The sequence below is a fragment of the Coptis chinensis genome, chromosome 6 (assembly GCF_015680905.1).
Source record: "Coptis chinensis isolate HL-2020 chromosome 6, ASM1568090v1, whole genome shotgun sequence".
Taxonomy (NCBI): domain Eukaryota; kingdom Viridiplantae; phylum Streptophyta; class Magnoliopsida; order Ranunculales; family Ranunculaceae; genus Coptis; species Coptis chinensis.
The window spans coordinates 24,082,625-24,105,715 of record NC_141461.1 but is presented as its reverse complement, the minus strand read 5'-3'; the positions used below and the strand labels follow the sequence as shown (position 1 = coordinate 24,105,715).

At 36.1% G+C, this 23,091-nt stretch overlaps 1 protein-coding gene and 1 non-coding gene across 2 annotated transcripts; both read right to left on the bottom strand.

The window, feature by feature from the left end:
* Window positions 1–6,299: 6,299 nt before the first annotated feature.
* Window positions 6,300–12,291, bottom strand: LOH2 (LAG1 homolog 2). Its single transcript, XM_086566308.1, has 6 exons — window positions 11,925–12,291; window positions 11,336–11,541; window positions 10,257–10,412; window positions 7,801–7,986; window positions 7,532–7,710; window positions 6,300–6,821 (listed from the first exon to the last, which is right to left on the bottom strand). Exons 1-6 carry the CDS (start codon window positions 12,039–12,041, stop codon window positions 6,805–6,807), a joined length of 861 nt encoding a protein of 286 aa, XP_086422434.1. The 5' UTR covers window positions 12,042–12,291; the 3' UTR covers window positions 6,300–6,804.
* A 10,702-nt stretch (window positions 12,292–22,993) lies between these two features.
* On the bottom strand, window positions 22,994–23,075 carry TRNAS-GCU (transfer RNA serine (anticodon GCU)). Its single transcript has one exon. It is a non-coding gene; the product is annotated as a tRNA-Ser (tRNA).
* Between the last annotated feature and the right edge of the window lie 16 nt (window positions 23,076–23,091).

The window sequence follows — 23,091 nt, the reverse complement described above, 5'->3', positions numbered from 1 at the left end:
TTTGTGCTGAGAGCAAATGTGTTTTATAATGGAGAAGCTGTGCCACACCCAGCCTCGATTACTATCTCAGGTACTCCACAGAAACCTAGGTTGGATCAGATTCCAGCTAGGAATAGGAGTTCACCTGGAAGAAAGGTCTGGCAGGGAGAGGGGTTTTCGTCACCACCACAAAAGTTTGCTCAGGTGGTGGTTGGTGCTGAGGACAGGACAAAGGGCATAGAGGTAATTAGGGAGGGTCTGACAGAAAAAAAGAACAGACATATCAGTATAGATGAACACAGACTGAGTGACCGTTGGGATGACAGAGCTAGGCAATACAGCTAATGTGGGTTTGGATCTGCAGATGGTCGAGATGGTTACTGCCCATGAGCTAGGGGCACAAGCGGGTTTTTTAGACCCAGAACATGGACTAGAGGAGCCTGGTGAGGCCTTGGTGGTTTGGGGCCCAAACTTGTCTAAGATGGACCTGGATCAAGTAAAGAACTTGGGCACAGAGGGCTCTCATCAGGCCCAAGCAGATGTAAAAGGTTATCTAGAAGGAACAGCTAGAGGTCTAGGGGTGCTAGTGTTAAAGGAGGAGTCATTGGGAATAAGGAACTCTCCTGTGGATGATTAGGCCACGCCGTTTTTTCTCTCTCCCCTGTCTGAGGCCATTATACCTAGTTTTGAGAATACCAAGTCTGATGTCTCTCATCTTTCCACTCCACCAGCTGGAGGAGAAAATCCTTTTTTCAAGTTCATGGGATTACCGGACGGGGATTTAAAACGGTGGTGTCTCGAGGAAAAAGAAAGGGGGTGGTTAGAAAGTCTTTTGGAGAGATTCAAGAGGTAAGTGTAGGAACAAAAAGAAAACAACTTTCTAGATCAAACGAAAAGCTAGCTATCATGGATGATGAAGAATGGGAAAGGTATTGTTTAAAGATGGTGGTTAAACAATCTAAGAAGGCTAAGAGGGAGGCTGATGAGCTGAGGGGAAAAGGTCTGGGGCATCTGTTGATTCCTGAAGAAGCTCCAGTGATAGCTTTATCAAGTGATACTGGGGAATCTATGGATCCCTCCATCTCGAACCGGTCTCTGGATCCTACCATTCCATCTGATCTCCCAAATCATAGCTTTCCGGAAGACCAAATCCCATCGGACGCTTTCACAGAATGGGGAGAAGATGTGTACTCTGAAGAGTTGGTTCCAAACTTGGAAGTTCAAAATGCTGGAACACATGAGGAAGTGTGTTTAGGATTTGCACCAGTGGATCTTGTACAAGGGAGTAATGAATAGGGAGGGTATGAGTCTGAGGACAGTATATCTCTGTTTAAGCAACCTCAGCCTTTAGCTATCGATGATTCGTCAGTAGTTAGAAGATATGTTTTCAAGGGAAAGCAACATAGTATAGGTGAGTGCTCCCTTTTGTCTAGGAGTCCTGATAAGGTTCTCAGTGGTTATGAGAAGGCAAAGCTGGTTGGTGATGAGTCTGAAAGCAGTGGGGGTCTGAGGTCTCCTCCAGGGTTCGCGGTAGCTGTCCCACAACAGCTGCCTCGTCAACCATGATACAAACCTAGAACTGCTGGGGAATTAGTTCCTCCACGGCAGTTCAAAATCTAAAGGACTTAGTGGGAAAGTTTGACCCTGATATTGTCTGTTTGTCTGAAACTAAGGTTGGCTGTGATAGAATAAAGAAGATTAGTAGGATGGTTAAGTATAGTGGTAGCTTCAGTGTTCCAACTCTGGTCCGCAGTGGGGGGCTAGCTGTGCTCTGGAAAGAAGGTGTGGACCTGGAAATCTTGGGAGCTTCTCGTAACCAAGTGACAGGTAAACTTAGTAATTACCATTGTAATAATGACTGGTTTTTCTCCTTTGTGTATGGTGAACCGGTTGCCAGTAATAGGCATAGAGTTTGGACTGAGCTCAGGGAAGTAGCCACAATGATCCCTGGACCTTGGTGTCTGTTTGGGGATTTTAATGCGATTACTTCCCTGGATGAAAAGATAGGTGGCAATAGTATTTTTGATAGAAGCATGACGGAGTTTAATGATCTGATTAATGATCTGGGTCTTTTTGACCTAGGTTTTGATGGCCCTAAATATACTTGGAGTAATAATAGAAGACCTCATGATCATATCATAGAGAGATTAGATAGAGTATTGGCCACGGATGACTGGATTCTCCAGTTTCCTAATATGAAAGCTACTAATGTTGTTAATGCCACCTCTGATCACTTATGCATCATGATTAATCTCACTGCCACTGCTGAATTTAATATGAAACATGAAAAACCTTTTAGGTTCTATAACATGTGGTTCTCTGATTCTTCTTGCATGCCTGTGATTGATACTGCTTGAAACTCTATTACCCATGGTCTGCCTGATGTAAATGTCATCTTTAAACATAAGATAACACAACAACATCTTACTATTTGGAATAAAAAGGTGTTTGGTAATATCTTTACTAATATAAATAAAGTGAATAAAGAGTTGGATTATGTTTTGAAGAAACTTTTCTCATTAACGAATTATGAAAGACCTAGGGTCTTAAAATCTGAGCTGCTTGATTGGTTGGCTAAGGAGGAGAGCTTTTGGAAACAGAAATCCACCACTCATTGGCTGAAAGATGGAGGGAGGAACACTAGATTTTTCCATCTCTCTACCATTTACAGAAGAAGGAAGAATAAGATAGAGAGGCTTCACAAGAATGGGGGTGGCTGGAGTGTGGGAAGAGTTGAAGTGGGAAACAATATCAACTCCTACTTCCAAACTCTTTTCAGCTCTGATCACCCTCAAGTAAATGAGAATATCCTTAGTTTATTCCACCCCTGCATCTCTGAAAGGGAGAATGATATTCTGATTGATGTTCCTACTTATGAGGATATTTGGAGAGTGATTAGAAAGATGGGGAGCTTAAAAGCTCCTGGTCCTGATGGATTCCAAGGTTGTTTTTATCAAAACACTTGGGATATTGTAGGCAAGAGCATTGTTGCCTTTGTGAGGGACTTCTTCACCAAAGGAGTTTTAAACCCTACCTTTAATGAAACTTTCATTGCTCTCATTCCCAAAACTAGTAATCCTGAGACTGTGGCAAATTTTAGGCCTATCAGCCTGTGCAACTTCTGCTACAAGGTGATCTCCAAGATCTTGGCCAATAAACTTAAGTGTCACTTGAATAAGATTGTTTCCCCCTTCCAAGGAGCTTTCATAAAAGGAAGAAATATAGGGGATAACACAGGGCTGGCCTGTGAGATGAAACATATAAAAGATAAAGGTCATGGGTGGATAGCTTTAAAGTTGGATATGGCAAAAGCCTATGATAGGGTGGAATGGTCTTTGGTGGATAATATTTTTGAAAGACTAGGGTTTAATCAAACTTGGAGAAATCTGATCCAACAGTGCTTATCCACTGTGTCTTTCTAAGTGCTGCTTAATGGCAGCCCTCTCAATAAGATTATTCCGGAGAGGGGCCTCAGACAAGGGGACCCCCTATCCCCTTATCTTTTTATCATCATGTCTGAGGCCCTCTCTAGGATGATTGTTAAAGCTGAGGCTGAAGAGCAACTACATGGGATTAAAATCAGAAGAGACTCCACCTATATTTCACCTATGCTGATGATTTAATACTGTTCACCAGAGGCAACCTAGAGGAGGGGGGGCATCTAAAAAGGATTCTTCAAGAATACTGTGCTGCTTCTGGCCAGCTTATAAACTTTGATAAATCTAGCATGTTTTGCAGTAGAAATATCAAGTTTAGAAATAAACTCAAGCTGAAAAAGTTTTGGAAGATGAGATTGTTTGACCCAAAAGATAAATATTTGGGCATACCTATCATGCTTTCGCAAAAGAAGGCAGAAGACTTTGATTATTTAGTTGATAAAATACATAATAAGATCAAAAGGTGGAAAGCTAAGGTGTTATCTCAGGCTGGTAGGGCTACTATGATCCAGTCTGTGATACAAGCTACCTCCTTGTATGCTATGGCTACATATATGCTCCCTATGTCTACATGTAACAAGATTGATAAAGCTTGCAAAGACTTCTTTTGGCATGGGAATGAGGAGTCAAAAAGTGTCTATACCATTGGGTGGGATAACTTATGTAAACCCAAGTCTGTAGGAGGCTTGGGGTTCAGAAAGATGAGGGAAATGAATCTAGCTATGCTAGCAAAACTTCCTTGGAAAGCAACTACTGATATTAACTCTATATGGACAAAAACCCTTGCAAGCATTTATGGAAAAAACTGGATTGGGGATGTTTGGAAGCCTCCTAGGTATGCCTCTTTCTTTTGGAAAGGCATACACAGAACTTTCAATCTCATTAGTGGGGGTCTGATCTAGGGGATTCATAATGGAACCTCCACTTCTATTTTGGATGACCCTTGGGTGGTTAGCAATAGAAATCCAAAGACTCTGAGAGAGTTAGGAGTGGAGGATTCTAGACTTGATAATCTCCATGTGGCTGATTTATTCAAAGAGGATAGGACTGGTTGGGATGAGGCTAAACTCAAAGCTTTTTTCCCACCAATTCTAGCAGACAGAATTAAAAAGGTGGTGATCAGACCATTGGGCCTGGGGAAGGACAAGATGGTCTGGAGTGAAGAGAAGTCTGGAAGGTTCACTGTGAAATTGCCTACAAGTATCTGACCAAAGATAAATATGTAGGGCAGAGTTCTAGTTTCAACTCTCATGCAGTTAAGCTTCTCTGGAAGACTAGATTGCCAGCCAATATCCATATGTTCCTTTAGAAGGTCTATATGGAAGCTTTACCAATAGGGGATAGGCTGGCATCTAGGAAGATGGTGGGAGACTTCTCCTGCCCTCTCTATTCAACTCTGATGGAAAATAATGTTCATCTGTTCTTTGAATGTGAATGGTCTAGAGCCTTGTGGTTCTCATCAGGCATGGACCTGAGAATGGAGGATCATGGGAAGAATGTGGTCAAAGATTGGGTCTCCAAGTTCCTAAGCTGGAGCAACAGTAAAAGGCAACATGTATCCCAAGCTGGGGTACAAGCATGCTATCTACTACACAACATCTGGAAAGCCAGAAATGAAGCCAAGTTCAAGCATAAACCACTAAACAGAGAAAGCATAATCAGAAGGAGTGAGATGGAAGCAGAAAAGTGCTATGCTAGCTTAGCTACATGCAACTTGGCGCATGGATAATCTATTGCTCATAAACTACCTGATACTCAATTTGATATTGAGTATGTTTTTCCTATTATACCAAATGAGTGTATTAATATTCAGTTTGATGCTTCTTTCCAGGTCGCAACAAGAAGGGCAGCAGTTGGTACAATTGCTTGGAACAACGAAGGAAAGATAGTGGGGGCTGGCACTAGAAGGTACCAAGCCAGATCAGCAGAGGAAGCTGAGATGGTGGCTGCAGAGGTAGCTGTAGGGTTGGCGCTAGCATCAGGATGGACTGAGGTTTTGATAGAAGGGGACTGTTCAGAAAGCATCAAGGCTCTTACTAGCCCAACATGTTCTTGGCAGTATGAGAGCTTGAGAGACTATGTGATTAGATTAAGTTCTTCCTTTGCTTATTGTAAATTTAAGTGGATAAGTAGGAGAGAGAATGGAGAGGCACACTTGTCGACGAAATGGGCATACCATCAGCAGCAAGTGTGTCAGCTTCCACAGTGTGTCCTGGCTCACAATGTTCTGCCTATTTTGGTTTAAGTTTGATGATATATATATAAGGTATTAACGAAAAAAAAAAGAGACATATTTTATCATGTAAACAAACTCAAAATCGTTATGGCATTTATAAGTTTTAGATTAAGCTAATTTTTTGTAGTTATGATCTCCCAACTATTCTAAATATTGTCATAAATAATAAAAAAAATCAAAAAATTTCAAACTTGCCAAATGTAATTAGCAGTTTATAAAATTTGACTAATTATAGACCATTCATTTTCACCATTTTGGATATTATATTTAGCAAGTTTATAAATTTTTTATTTTTTGATCAGATCTTGTAAGTTAACAAGTTTGTTCTATACGCGAGGGGTGCTTGCATATTTATTACTTTTCATTCTGTCAAAATGTTAGATCATTGGCCAGAACCATAACAGTTAGATCATTGGCCAGAACCGTAACAGTTGACTCGAGTGCTTCTCTAAACCAAATTCTTAGGATAAACGCTCACAAAATCATTTAATTTCAGTGTATTAGTTGGTGATGCATGCGTCACAGTTTTCACACTGAGTTTATGAACAATACGAGCACTTATTTTCCTGTCTCAAGACGGGTGCAAACATTCAACTCCACAAGTCCCACAAGGCCACAGGTGGCAGATCAAGTAACAGGAGAAAACATTAGAAACATTTGTAAGCCATTTCATTCAAGAAATTACTGTATGTTAACCGAACTAATTGTCAACTCAAAGTGTTTCTATCTCTTACAACAAAGTATCCCCATCTCCATTTGAACAAAAGGAACCAATCTTTCAACTACTATGACTAACCTCACAACACTGGTCAAGCCAATCTTCAACTGCTATATCGTTTCTTAGAAAGACCAACCATAGAACACTGGTGAAGCAGCACTTCAGGTAATGATACAGAGTAACCTAATATACATCAGATGCCATTAGGCGAATATGTGCATGTTGACACTTTTCCTTTAAAGGACGCGAATATAAAAGAGAGTTACATTTTAAAGAAGAAAGAGAAGAACAAAAAAATTTCAATGGTAGCTCCTGGTTAAAACCATTTGATCACAGATCTGCATCATTACCACAGTGAACTGAAATTTCAGCTTGAAATCCATTTCATCAAACACAGTCTTTCTTCTTTTAATCAATCCCCATCTGTCCTCTAATCAATCATCATCTGAATCTGCATTTTGTCTAGAGAAGTTAAATAGGGAAAAAATTTTGGGGCAACAAAAACATATTAATCATATCTGAGAGAGACTGCTTACCCCAATTATAAGAAAGAAGTAAAAAACGATGATTAAGTATGATAACTGCAAAACTTTCAGTAATTTACGATTGCATGCTATATTTCTTTACTTCAGTTCATAACATGCTCAGTCGGCATTTCTCACTCCACTCAGAAGCTTTATATGCATTCAGTGTTTAGTATAACCGTTTAGTAATATTGGAATATTGGGGTTACACCAGCCGCCCTAATCTTTCTGTGTGTCTCAGCCATTAAAGTCTTTTTAGTATTTCTTTGAATTTGCACAAGGGTTAATTAGGAAAGAGTCCTAGAGCATGGTCTTCAAACTAAATGGGTCGAAGTGGAACCAATACGTACTGCTGTTTTAAGACTGCAAAACGGGAGGAAAGAGTGTGTGTGTGTTGGGGGGGGGGGTTGTCTCCAGACATATAAAGCAATTGCCATCTTTTGTTGCTAAAAAAAAACACGTAAAAAGCTATCAGTTTATATTTAACCGAGTATTAAATTGGTATCTCTAATTTATGTTAAAAAAACTATATAATTGATGACCCTCCTACTGTTCATGATTCTACCTCTGGCAAGTAAAGTAGCAACTTTCTTGAAAGTGGAGTAGTATATACTTCAACAGCAACATGTTAAAATACCTGATCGAATATCTTCTCCCACTTGTCCTTTATTATTCAATTGCTTTCTGATCATTGAGTAAATAAGAATCCACCAGTATATATGGAATATGAGCAAGCTTATGAGCATTGTATTGTACACATAGTAATACGATCTGTTGGAATCATCGGACACCATCAAGATTTTGATGAAATCATAGCTGGAGAATGTCAACCCAACAAAAATGGATGAGCACATATAAAAGTAGTTCAGCCAATCTAACTAAAAAAGAGAAATAGTGGTGGAATACCTTGTTGTCTTGATCACCCAAAATGGAAAGAAGATTAACCGCAGTACAACCCATGAGACAGCGAAAAACCCAAAGAACACACTAGCTGCAAGTTCCTTCCCAGAATATTTAAAGACTTTAGCTGCTTCCAAGAAAACGTCACTTGCATCATGCAGGGCAAGAATAACTGACCCGATCCGGAAAAAGCTACAAGATAGGTTTAACTGGTTTTAGTTTCATCGTTTTCTTATATATAATTTGTAACTTATTTGCAGAATGAGTCAATTTTTTCCTTAGTGGCTGTGCCCAATAATTCAAAATACAATATCAATTCCATTAAAAATCTACATAGAGAGGAAAGGAAGGTGAACACAAACTGCCAAATCAATGAGAATAATATTTGAGAGGGAGAGGGGAGGGAGGAGGGAGGGGAAAAGGTAGATGGTGGGCACGGCACTCTAATCTAACATCTATGAAATTTTCCAGAGTAGAGCAGCATTCAAATATGGTATTTGCTCAATTTTCTGGGGCAACAGAATGTAAACATTCTTGTGGGAGATTGAATATTATCTTGATTAATCCCTTTCCACAGAAGAGCTACTTATGATCACAATGTAGTTGTAAAATTTTCCTGAAGCATCAAAGACCAAATTTGTGGGAGATGAGTTTTCCCTTAACCGTTTCCATGCACAAGGAACCCTCTAAACCAATATACTTGAAACTATAAACTAATATACATGTATATATATGCCACATGTATATTTAGCTGATAAAATCAGGATATAATAACACGTGATAAAACAATGATGTTAAAATCACAAGAACTTCGTCTACAGAATGTAAGAATTTTCATAAACATTGACAGACAGGTATATTCACGACACAATATGATCTATTGAACCAGAACAAAGCACTCCTTCATAATTGCCAGTTGCAAAAACCATTAAACAGCAAGATATGGGATTCCCTGTAGACTGTTGGACCCAATAGAATTTGTCCAATCGTAACTTACAAGGTCATGGCCCAATAATCACTAAAGCTTGGAACAAATTAATAGTTCATGTAATATTTACATTAACTGACTCTGAGCCCTCAATGAAGTTCAACAGGAACTGTTCAGATATGCTCCAAAGGAGTTGATCCAATTTGGAATTGGGCAGCACATGCACCTAACCTAGAACACGTTGAGCCCAATATCCCACTGTCATAAATCGCCAGATATCCAATATGCAATGTGGACTGAGGTCAATTCAAAAAGATGTGAACTTCACATGACGGTTGTCAAATCCTTCACAAATAATAGAAATAAAGCGCCCATAAAAAACATGAACCATTTGATCACTGCAACTTTGCAATATGCACATTTCAAGTTGGAAATCTTAAAGATCCCAATATGACGCGATATTTTCAACACTGAATGTGAAATGTCATATGGCCTGAAACCCTAGACTCTGTAAGATCACCATATCTTAGCTCAGCTCGCAGCCTCTCACAACCATTGATTTGAAATGAGCTTGCACTTCAAATTGAACTTAATATTCTCGTCCTCTTCAACCAGAATCATAAATAGGATGCTGCCTAAATGAAAATAAAACGACTAGACACAAAAGGTTTGCATCATTCCAGATAGAGCACAAAGAAACAATACCTTAAAAAGTATAGCCAAGTGGTCCACTTCCAAATCATTCGGATATCTTCTGAAGTAAAAGTCCAAGCAATCTTGATAATTCCTGAATCCCTGTAGTCCATCTTCTTCTCGCCAAAACTTAGTCTAAAGACTTAAAAACATAAAGGAAGACTCTACCCACTTATCTTCCTAAACCTTAACAAAATTTCCCAGTATATTCAAAGAGGTTATCTTGTAATCCCCCAAACTTCCAAAGATCTAAGTTTGCTTCTCTAGACACTACAGTTATAAAGGGTGATTGACCATTCACTCCTTCACTTTCCAAACCAAACACTCCTCGCCTGTAACTGAAGTTACTGTTGTTCACAAACTATTCAGTTCATTCCAAATTTCCAAAACCACTAGCCCAAGACTCGCAAGAAAGCCTCATTTAAAACTCCCTATACCCTTCTATACTTGAGCAAATGAATATATATATATATATATATATATATATATATATATATATATATATATATATTAAGCCAACTAACTAACAAAGAAACAAAGATTCCCCAATTGATGGCCAGGTCAGACACTCCTCAAAAAGGTAAAACGTTTTACAAATCCTCCATGTGCTTTATCTTTATCTCAGCTAAGAATGCCCAGCATCCTCCTTTAAAAGAAGTTATTTTATTCTTTTACGTTTTATTTTCCTCTCTACCATTTGGTAAACATAATGGAAAACTTTAAAGAGACGAATATGAAATAGTACCATTAAAAAATGTTATTGCGCTATCAAAATAGTATGACTCTATGAATCTATTTTGAACTAAAATGCTGTTCTAAAATAACGCATAAACATTAATACCTTGTAATGTAAGAGTAGCCAATCAGGAAAACGGTAATGACATGATGAGACATCATTATGGAGAAATCTTTCCTTCGAGTTTCCCATGTAAGGAGCGCAGCAATGCTGTAAACGTAAAATCCACATTGGCACATGTACAATAGCTTCACAGCAAACCTAAACAGGAAAGTAGTCAGAACTAAGGAAACTCAGTAAAAAAAAAACAACAAAGAGAAGGCAATAAGAGCATAGAACTATAAGTATCAATTTTTCATGTAGATAAAGCACTTTACTAGTTCACTGTAATATAGTTAAAAGGGCTGTAAAAAGGCATATGCATATTCACACTATGAGTTGTTCCTCGGAACGTAACTAGGTTCTAAGGTGTGACAAGGGGAGCGTCTGCATGAGCACCAAGTTGTACATGCAACATTGTGTTACTTGTGCAACAACAAAAGCAATGAGGTCGAGCAAAAAATTAAAATTCTGTTTCAAAATTATCCAAACTCTAAGCTTACAGAAAATATAACTTTCCAAAGACGATATCAACATAAGGTAAAAATACTACTTCAAAAATTTCCAAACTTGTCCATGTTAGTTGGTTCTCTACTAACATACTGGATATCTCAGGGGGTGCACGTATAATCCATGTGACCATAATAAATATTGCATCTTTTTATCAACTTTTTTATGGACTTTCATTATTCATTGTCCATCTAGCAAGCACAAAGGTATTTTTTAGAAGGTAAATGCTACTTCCCTGAATTACTGAAATATCTAACAGTTGCTTAACTCAATCCTTGACTTTTGGCAAGAAAAACTAAAACATAACATCCAAATTTATGAATAGTCTCCAAGTTGTACCTCCTAAGCTACCAAATGTTGAAGAGGCAATGAAAGTTTCACATTAACTTGGAGACCTTACAATAAACATTACTTCTCAGGTTTGTTAAAAAAAAGGGGAATGAATAAGAGTTCTGCCTCAATCTCTCATGCTTCCACTTAGTTACCCGAGTGAGTTAACTAGTTCTAAAATGAATTTCAATACAGGTTCAAACACAGATATACACTGGAGCAATTACTAAGACTACAGTACTCACTTCAGCTCTTGATCTGGCCATCCTCTCAAATATTGATCTGTATCTCTGAACCAGTATTCGTGGTAGGCAATTGTTAGAACAAATGTTTCAACAGTGGCATAATATGTCAGCTTCCACATAGACTCTGAGCATTTAACAATCTTTGCACGTTTTGCTTCATCGATCTTTTCTAAAGCAGCTCCAACACTGAACCATATTGCGAGCTTCTGAAAATTTAAAAAACATTTGTAAGTGGAAGTTCAGTCTAAAATTTTGATCTTCATAGAATCAAATGTCAAAGTTGAGCTTAATCATAGATTCGTATTGCCTATCAAAGATGGCCCGACATATACAAGACAAGAAGAACCTTCCTAGTAATATCCGTCGGCATGGGGATCATATGGCTGAGTTAAAAATAACTAAAGCAAGGCATATACATTTCTTGAGACCATTGGATAATGAACTTAAATGAGTATCAATTTAAACTCATTGGAAACATAAGATACTAGTTGTTTCTCTAAAAAAAAAACTTATAGATTCCTACTTCATCCTCCAACAAGTAAAAGTAGCAAGAAGAAAAAAAAAAAAAAAAAAAAAAAAATTCTAGTACCTTGTAAACGAAATTATCCAAAAAGAATCTGGCAGCAAAGAAGAAGAAAACGAAGTAAAGAGCAAAAAGAAAATGCCAAGGATCTGGTGCGCTACATCTACTCCACAGCAATTCCATTTCTTTTTATTATTACATAACAGCAACAATCATCAAACTATAATTCTTCTTCGATCTTCACCCCTTTCGCATTCTTTATTCTTTTTGTGTGTGCCAACGAAAAAAATGGATTGCGCTCAGCTTCTGCTTCTATTTATATTTTCTAATTAAAATTTTAATGATTAATAAATAAATGATTAACAACTAACTAGTGCTGTGAATCCGGCTCATTATGGTTTGAATTTTCCGCACCTCAATCCCAAAAAACATTAGGTGGGTTCAGCCGTCTATTAATAATATATATGTAGGGAATTTAATTGGAAAAGTAGGGGACACGTGCTGATTAATTGATACACCTTCGAACAACATTATGGTTCAAGATCACGCAATATATTCATGAGTAGAACACGCCATACTTACCTAGTTACCTTACAAAAGACTCTATTACATTACCCTCTACGTACATTCGTCAAGATTATTTTGTTGTTATTAAAAGAGTTGTCGACCACTAAATCTTAGCACCTAACTTCCTTGCTACAATTTCCTATTATTTCAAATTAAGCATAAGAGCAACAGAGGAAAATGTGAGCATTCCCCACGTCGAATCTATGTGGGAATGTGTTCATTCGCCAACCATAAAAAGAATCTCAGCTCCAGAACTCATACTACTACTAGTTAGGAAAAAGTGAGGGTCCTGTATTTGGACCAATTGGACGCAAAGTGAAAAGACCATCAATTTTGTTTTATCCCTAGACGCAAGCAACTCAATAAAATCCGTGTGGCAACCCACTTTTTAATGTATAGTGTCAATTTTCTTATCGATGACGTGGATTAAAGCAACTAATCCACATTACTTTTTGACATTTCTTATATAAATTAAACTTGATAGTTGAATATAAAATGGTAGAGAATAACAGGGCCCGCTCTACCCTATAGCAAAAAAAGCAACTGTTTGGGACCGGCAGTCCAGGGGACCCCAATATATTCTAGTACACGTACAGTCTCTTATTATTTTATTGCGAAAAAAAACTTACTATTGTTTTTTCATTTATTTTAATCGGTTAGATAAACGTTTTTACTTTAGAAAATTGGAAATTAAAAAATCGCATTAAACTCCTTCGTTTCTCTCGCGTTTTCGCCTTCTCCAACAAATAAATTAGCACGCCTCCATAACTAATTAAACTTCTTCATCACCCTATGACAAATTATCAAATGTGAGGCATTGAAGCCATCACTTCAATCTTATCTCTATCATTCTTTTGCTTTCTTTGGTTTTTCTATATTGTTTAATTTGGTGTAGAATTTTTTTTTTTTTTCTCTCTCTCTTTGTTAAATAAATTTATTGAAATTTCAAGTTTGTGACATTGTTGTTTGGCCATGATCTGCTACGGTGTTCAAGCTGTACTGTAAGACATTTTTTTTATTCTTTCAGCCTTCCTCGTGTATTTATAGTGTCTTGTCTTGGATCTCTATGTTTGTGAGGATCTCCCTCACAACACTTTTATGTTTCTACTTCACTTTGTATTTATCTTCTTTTTATTAATAAAATTCAATTATATACAAAAAAAAAAGTTTGTGAGGAGATTATTCAAGAAAAAAAAAACAGAAAATGTTATGATCAATTTTTACAATAATTTTTATCTTCTAATTTTTTTGTTAAATAAACTAAGGGTTTAGATTGTTATGAAATAACAACGTAAACAAATCTATAAGATGTAACAATTTTATTTATTGGAACTTTGCTTAGGGCCCCCGATTGCCTTGAGCCACCCCTAAGAGAATTTGTGTTAGTTTTAAGCAGAATACCAACCTTGACGGTGCATTCGTGTATAACCCACTAACTGACTAATGGTTCAAAATCTATAATAGGTTGAAACTTAAGACTGGAAACACAAAAATTAGGCCGTAACATTCCAAAAACTTGAGTGTCTAAACCATTTAGTAGTTCACGCCTATTTATATCTTGTGAATTATTATTGTACATTTTTATTTTACTAAACTTACACAAATGTAGGACCAGTGAGAGGTGTTATTGATTTATAACATTAAATGACAAATATTATCAAACAACATTATTATGGATACGATGTAAGGTAATAGGTAATAAACATCAATGTAGTTAAGTGAAAATGAAATACCTAATATATGAGCAACCTAGAGCGCGCTAAAGAAGAATAGAAAAGCAACAGTAAGAAGGACATGCAACTCATCATATCAAAATGTCAGTTCAACAACAGTTAGCTTAGTAATTTATCCTTGTCAACAAAGTTATGTATAATTGATTTTAACAAACTTGTAACATGCTCAAATATTGTACACTAGCTTGTATAGATAACTGATACTTTGTAATATATAAATAGTGAAATAATATTTTATATTTTAAGTTAGTGTTTCTTTTCTCATCTAATTTATTTTCGTGGTATCAGAGCCATAAACTTCATGATGCTTAGATCATCTATTAAAACACCATCAAAAGCTCAATTTCTTAATTACTTTCTTTGTATAATTTTTTTCAATCAAATATCATTTCAGTCTTCATAACTTTCTTCAATTTCTTTTATCAAATATCAAATAGGTTAAATGGTGCCAAAAATAATATTAACTCCTTCAACTAATCATAATGGAGAAGACAAATACACCATATTGGTCGGATAAATGACAATAATTCTCTTTTTTTTTTCTGCAACAAGGAATTCTCTACCTCAAGATCACAATAACCAGTCAAATAGAAGAAATTATCAAGGCAACATAGGGAATTATCAAACTTATGGTGGTTGGGAATTACAAAGGGAACATTAAGAGAATAAACATCAATTGCTAGGACAAAGCATAAAGATACAATTATATATAGAGGTTCTTTTCAACTCAAGGTAACAAACCAATATGCATGTCAAGTATGCACGTGGAAAAACTAGACATCTAGGTAGGCATAAATTGTCATCATAGAATGATCGAGACACTCCTATGCAGGCGAAATTCCACCAGCCAAGTTGGTTGGATATGCTTACAAGCTTTATTATAATAATTATATTTCACCAAATTATACTTCTACAGACAATTCAACCATTTTGTAAATATTTAGAGATAAACTCTATTACCATGCGGCCAGTGGCGGAGCCAGAAAATTAAGTGAGGGTGAGCCGCCCAGACAACCAAACATACCGAAAAAAAAACTCATTTTTTTAAAACTAATATTTCGAACCCAATCACAAAACAAATATTAGATAAATATCAAAATTCATATAAAACGATAGCAATAAATGTATTATAAAAAAGAAAAAATAATGTGGGATGCTTTCGTAGAGTGTGTAACTATATATGTGTTTGGTATTTCTTGGTTTTCAAATATGATGGGAATTTGTTGTTTAATGTTGTTATATGTGATAATTGACGATAATAAATGTTAAAAATTTGGAAATTAATTGGAAATCGGATCGGATTTTGAAAACACATCAAATTCCTATCAAATTATTTTTCGAAAAATTCGGATATTGGAATTTTGGAAATCGAAACACAAATATCTTTGTCAAATTCGGAAAAATATCGGATCGGATTTCGGATTATCGGAAAAAAGTGGCACCCCTATTAAAAACAATGGTTGAGCAGTCACAAGATATGGTCCAACCAAAACTTTGGGGCATAGCGATCCTTACTAGCTAGAAACAACTTTATTACGCTTTTAGGTTATGCAAATATGATGCACGACAAAATTGGATCTTATTCAGATCAAATCCTCAAGGAATTATCGGTTTGGTTTCGTTATGAGGCAAGTTCGGATCACAAGGAGATTTAAATTGGATAACCAAAAGAATTAGATTCAATCTTACGTAGAATCGACGCACTCAACCTAACATGAGCACTATTTTGTATAGATAGAATAAGAATTGAAGCACTTTCAACTAAGAGTGTTGGTTTGAACCTAGCAAAAAAAAAAGTCTTTGAATCGGAATGAATTTACATGTAGTAAGCAAGAAACCATAACTAGTGGAGCCGAATGAGAGAGAGAGAGTAAGTGAGGGTTAGTGGGTTCTTGTTTTTGGGTGGGTTTGGTTGGGTTAATCATGAGAGAATAGCATATGAATAGGATGAATCTTTTTTTTTTTTTTTTTGAGGAAGTGCTGCGAGTGCCACGGCCCCTAGCTCTCTTATTCGCATGCGGCAAGTCTTTTGAAGTACTAATGTCATTAAAGATATATGGTGTTATAAGTCTTTTACCGTGTGGCAAGTCTTTTACCATTATTATGGAGGTGTGTTTTCTTACTTTCATTCTTACTCAGAATCAATACCATTGGGGATGTTTCATTCCATCTGGTAAACCGAGACGGAATGAAAACCGGTATACAGAGACAGAATGAAACATCCCGTCTGGAAAACAGGTCACTTGTCCTGCGACTTTGGTACTTTGGAATTATTGATGGTACTATTGAGGGTATATGTTGTCATGTAAATCCATCATGATCAGTATAGTACATTTTGATAGAATGTGTTGTCAATTGGAGTGGTCCAAAATCTAGCTATCACATATGACTACTACATATTTCGTTTTACTCTTCTTCCAGATCAAACAACAATCTTCTTCCCCACAACCAAGTGATAATCACTATTGAAAAAAAATGTCTAGACAAGATAATATTGTATTCAACCAAAGTTTATTTGCACCTAGTAGTAGTTCATCTTCTGGTGTTGATGACGCTCAAGATGACTATATGGAAAGAGTAAGAAATGAGCATAATGATATGGTTAGGCGAAGGAGGAGGAGGAGACAATTATTATTCACTGTTGGGGCATTAATAGCTCAAATAGTCATTGAAGATGTGGATATAGATAAGTGAGGTGGATTTGTGTTGGGTAGAGCATATACGTTTAGAGATGGTGGTGATGTACGTAAATAAGCTATATTGAGAGATTATTTCACAACACCTTGTAGGTGGCCTCCTCATAAGTTTAGGCGAAGGTACAAAATGCAAAGAGACATTTTCTCATATATGTTGAAATCTGTTGCAGTATTCAACGACTACTGATAAGCGCCCAAAACTGTAATATAAAACCTCGTAGAGACATAATATTTTGGTTAATTATGTGTGTAATAATCATGAATTAATTGTATTTTTGTGCTTTTACAGGTTTTCGCAATCAACGAAAAAATGAGAATAAAGCCAGTATTTAAGCACGGAATAGTATCTACATGAAATATTCTGATTTAGCCCATGTGAAGCTTAATGAAGCCTGATTAAAGCTTATGACTCAAACATGATATTTCCAGGTCATAACAAGGTTAACGTGCCAAAAAATATCAAATTTCCGATGTGTATATCTTCTGAACCTGGACTCCAATTTCGACAAGTGAACCATCAGAACGATTAGTGTGACAAGCCCTACACAAAGGCAGGACTTTATAAAAAGTCAACTTTCAGACCCACCACTGGTCGAAACATGTGGGGCCTATTATGCGAACCCACAATATTTGGTTCTCTATTATTGATCAAGTCACGCTCTCATAATGTGTAATCAAGTCAAACTCCATTATTAATTATGAAAGACTTTTGTGCACTTTGGCATAAAAGTCTTAATTAAATTAGGTGGTAGAATTAAAAAGTAGTTGATTCACGTGGGTGGAAAGAAAAATTGAAGCCCTCTCTTATGCTTAAGAGAGTCAGAGTCTTCATTTTTAAGGGAAAAAAGATAAAAAAAAACTTTACTCAATAGTTTTACTACTCCATTTTTAGAACTTAGTCATTTACATTTTCTAAGCAAGCTTTTATGTTTTCTAGTTTTGTACGTCTAAACATTGTAATAACTTTCATTCCCAATTACTAATAAAATCTTTTCTTTTAAGTGTAAATTAAATCAGAATTCTCTCTTCTCTTTTTCTACTTCTTCTAATTAAATCTCTGTTGATTCTTATGATCATGAGCTAAACCCTCCATTGTGGAGGGTTAATGAAGCTCATGTGAAGATCAAGCTCTGTTTTAGGAGATTTGAATCATTGCTTAGAGGTATATGTTATATTTTACATCATGTCACAAAATGTCAGTGATCGATCAAGTTTGGAGTCTGGAATTCTAGACAAGGTCGTGTGCGCGACCCAGGTGATATTGGGGCTAGTCGCGCGGCGCGCGATCATTTTAGTAAAACCAGGCTTTGAAAATTGAACGACTGGTGTAGAATAGAACCAGGAATTGAAATGGTATTTCAGAGATGAAATCTCAATTCAATTTCTCATGCTAGCAAGATGAACTTAAAGATATGTGCATGTTGTTAGTGATCGTCGCTCTAATATAATCCATTTTGGGTTTGTCTATAAACCCAAAACAGGTTAGAGACAACATGATGAAGTCTTCTTAACTATGGAACTAATTTCACACAAGTAGATTTAACTCTCTCTCTCTCTCTTGTATTAAGCAAAATTAGAATATTTAAGCTTTGATAACTTGAATTTCAAGCAGCATAGTAGGGTAGTAAAAATAATCACAAATCAAATAATTCTCACAAGTTCCATCGTCTAGTAAATTCTACTGAAGTAAATCAAGTGTTCTAATCTTTAGGTGTGAGACGAAACCCTTGCTAGAAGTGTATTTCAACGTGCACGTAAGTAAGGTATTTTAGAAGTTGTGTTTTTGTGTGTGTGTGGCGAAATCCTAACACATATCGAAGGTTGAACATAAAATGGCGCCGCTGCCGGGGAAATCGATTGCATACAACCTATACTGAGGGATTATTTCACAACACCTTGTAGGTGGCCTCCTCATAAGTTTAGGCTAAGGTACAAGATGCAAAGAGACATTTTCTCATATATGTTGAAATCTGTTGCAGCATTCAACGACTACTTCCAAGCTAGGACAAAGTGGATGGAGTGGGTTAGCAAGCAATTTTTGGGTTGCAGAAGGTAGGGGTGCAAGTGGATATCCAAATATTCGAATCCGATTCGAATTCGTATTCGAAAAATCGGATATTATCCGAAAATTTTGGATTCGGATTCGGATATTTTTTTTATGTCCGAACTGGTTTCGGATACTGACATATCCGCATCCGATAATATCCGATCCGATTTAAAAAATTAATAGTTATTATATATAATTAATTTATTAATTTTTTATTGTACAAAATATTATATAAAATCATAAACTAATAATATAAAACTATAATAACAAAATAATAATAATAAATGGCAAATATAATATTTATACTAGTTTTTATAATGGTAAAATGAATTATTCAAAACAAATAAAATTTTAATTAATTTTAATTTTTGGATCGGATATTATTCGATATCCGTTTTGGATATCCGAAATCGGATTCGGATAATTTTTTTAATATTCGTCGGATTCGGATATCGGTATAAATTTTCGGATTCGGATTCGGATACAACCATATCCGCATCCGAACCTATCCGTTTGCACCCCTAGCAGAAAGGATTAGCTGCAGTTGAACAATTAGTAACTGGTTGTTCATCTGATTCAACTGATCAATATTTTCAACTTGAAGATTTTACAACAGCTGAAGTTCAAGCAATATAGTAGGGTAGTAAAAATAATTACAAATCAAATTATTCTCACAAGTTCCATCGTGTAGTAAATTCCAGTGAAGTAAATCAAGTGTTCTAATCTTTAGGTGCGAGACGAAACCCTTGCTAGAAGTGTATTTCAACTTGCACGTGAGTAAGGTACTTTAGAAGTTGTGTTTTTGTGTGTGTGGCGAAATCCTAACACATATCAAAGGCTGAACATAAAATGGCGCCGCTGTCGGGGAAATCTGTTGCATACAATCTATATTAAGGGATTATTTCACAACACTTTATATGTGACCTCCTCATAAGTTTAGGCTAAGGTACAAGATACAAAGAGACATTTTCTCGTATATATTGAAATCTGCTGCAGCATTCGACAACTACTTCCAAGCTAAGACAAGGTGGATGGAGTGGGTCGGCAAGTAATTTCTGGGTTGCAAAAGGGATTAGCTGCAGTTGAACAATTAGCAACTGATTGTTCATCTGATTCAACTGATCAATATTTTCAACTTGGAGATTTTACAACAGCTGAATTTCTTAAGTATTGGTGCAAAACAATAACCACCGCATTTGAGGAAAAGTACTTGAGAAGGCAAACTGAGGCCGACATTGCTAGGATATCAGCTGAAAATGCTGAAAGTGATTTTCCAGGAATGCTTGGATCAATCGATTGTATGCACTGGGTGTGGAAGAATTGCCCAACTGGATGGGTTGGGCAACATGTTGGGTACAAGAAGGAACCAACTCTTATGCTTGAAGCCGTTGCAGACAAACACTGTTGGATATGACATTGCTTCTTCAGCTTACCAGGTTCACATAATGATATTAACGTGATTCATCATTTTCATGTTTTTGAATCATTAGAGCAAGGTGAGTCTCCTGTTGTTAATTTTGATGTGAATGGTAATACCTACGATATGGGATATTATCTTGCTGATGATATTTATCCTAAATAGGGTACATTTGTTCAATCCATTCGTTATCCAACAAACGGTCATAAAAGGGTCTTTAGTCAGCGTCAAAAAGCTGCAAAAAAAGATATTGAAAGGAGTATGTTTGGAGTTTTGCAGGGAAGATGTCATATTATTAAGGCTTATGTGCGTTGTTATAGCACTGTTGTTCTTGGGGACATAATTAATGCATACATTATAATGCATAATATGATTATTGAGAATGAACGTGAAAGTGGAGTTTGTAATTGGAAAAGTATGAGGACTAAAAAAATACCTAAGCTCTACCAGGAAGAGGATGGTTTTCATTTAATTTTGTATATTAGATGATTCAAGTAAGAAATAAAATTAGAAATGAAGTTACGCATACTAATCTTTAATGGGACTTAGTTGAGCATGTGTGGAATTGGACTGGTATAGAGAACATTCCCAATGCACTAACACCAATTTATGATCCAAGTTCGTCGAATGCAGAGGGAGAAGGAGGGGAAAATGGAAATGAAAGTGAATGAACGTGAACTAAGTGAATTAATTTTATGTTTTATGTAATTCCAAAAATGAACTATGAAGTTCCAAAGTGTGATGTATTTCCTATGTTTTAATATGAGTTGTGTTTTATGTAATTCCAAAAATGAATTATTAAGTTCCAAAGTGTAATGTATTTCCTATGTATTTGACTATATTACAATGTATTTTAATTTTATTGGTAATTGTATTTCTATGAAATGAATTATCTTGTTTAATTCAACACAGTGCATAGTTCATTAATTATACATACATTGAAAAGAAAATACATAGTGCATTAATTAAAAATACATTGAAATTAAAATACATAGACAATGCATTAATTAAAAGAAGATACTAGATATTACATAAACTTAGTTAGAGCTATAACCACCTCTAGCCTTTGCCCATTCAACACGTTTTTCAACTTGTTGTTGCTCTATTATAAAAACAGTATCGGGATGAAGGACACTCGTATTTGTAGCTAAAATCTTAGCTTCATATTGCATCTTTTGAATTGAAGCCGATTTTTTTCTTCCCTCGCCGCCACAACTCTTTTACTATTTGCAAACTCCATTTTCCTAAGTTCTATGGAATTTTGTGTTTCACTTGCGTTCTTTGCAAAGTTATCATCTGAACATGTAAAGAAACCCTCCAACATACCAACTGATTTTTCTAGGTTCCTCTTGGACTTGGCCTTCTTCGATCCAGAAAGACGCTCAATTTCTTTAGAACCCGTCGTTTCAACTCCATCAACACTTGGTGAATTAGAAGTTGAATCTTCACTATCACTTTTGCGACCTTTTCCCTTTGTGGGGAGGGTTAACCCTGTCTCAAAAATATTACTCCACTTTGGATTATCTTTAAGTATAACATAATAATGATCAAGCGCAAAAGACTGTTTTTCTTGTAGTTGGTACATTATCCTTGCCTTGGACAACTAAAAAAAAAGAAAAGAATTAGGCTAAGATAATCATAAACAAAATTTATAAATTGAGGAAATTGTAATTACCCGACTTTATATTGTAGTACCACTTGCTTTTCGAGTCTCCACCCTATTCATAATTACAACAAATTTGTTTATCATTTTCGAAATATACTTCCATCTACCGAAAATTGAATCGGGACACCTATCCGACCCATGCCCACATATTTCATTGAACTCATTTGTTACACGATTCCAAAATCCTTTTGCATTTTGGAAAGCACCAATAACGAAGTCTTCACTAATTTTTATCCAAACAAGACATACGCCTTGATATTCGGGAATGGTAAAGTGAACCGATGTCTTCTTTGTTTTTGCTTGGGTGCTACCACTTGCTTGAGATGCCATTTGACAGTAATTCAACTGATTTTGAAGAAGAATATGATTGTTAGAAGTGTGAGTTGAAATGAAACAAATGTTGTATATATACCAAAGTTTTAATTTTGATTGTTTTTTACCGTTCTGATTTTCTGACCGTGCTCGATATAAACTAGCTGTTAGGACTCCAGACGGGATGTTTTATTCTGTCGGGAGAAAAAAGAAATATATCGAGACGGGATGTTTGATTCCGTCTGATGAGTTTTGTAATATGGAAGGAATGAAACATCCTATCCGAAGTTCATAACTCAACAACTATCTCCGTAGCAAGTGTTATCTTATTGTTACTTAGTGAAAAACTATCCTCATTGTCACCCTTGCATTGGACCATTATTTTTGGCTCATAAAAGTGATAAGTTGCTATTTCCTCTCAAAGCTGTTTGCATTGGAAATGCTATAACATCATAACTCGTAAGTAATAATAACCCTATGTGAGTAAGTGCAACCTATAGCAAATTACTACTATGCCCAACTAACAATATTTTTGACAAACTAATCCTCTATCTCTAACAGTAATCACTTCGTATCTCTAATCACTAGTTGAAGTCAGCATATATGTGAATAATGTGATGTGTCATATGTGATTGTTTTAACATTGCTTCGAACTCGACGGAACATCCCCAACCAGTCTAACTGAAAACAAGAATTTCGTCGCCTGAGAGATTCGAACTCTCGCGGGGAAACCCCATGTACTTAGCAGGCACACGCCTTAACCACTCGGCCAAAGCGACAATGTTGATATGGAAA

Bases quoted from the DNA above. Each gene is read 5' to 3' on its own strand.
- LOH2 (XM_086566308.1), bottom strand. From the start codon at position 12,041: ATGGAATTGCTGTGGAGTAGATGTAGCGCACCAGATCCTTGGCATTTT. The intron at 11,542-11,924 runs GTACTAGAATTT...TTAAATTTTCAG, and splicing joins TGGATAATTTCGTTTACAAG to AAGCTCGCAATATGGTTCAG. The intron at 10,413-11,335 runs GTGAGTACTGTA...TTTCCTGTTTAG, and splicing joins TGGCCAGATCAAGAGCTGAA to GTTTGCTGTGAAGCTATTGT.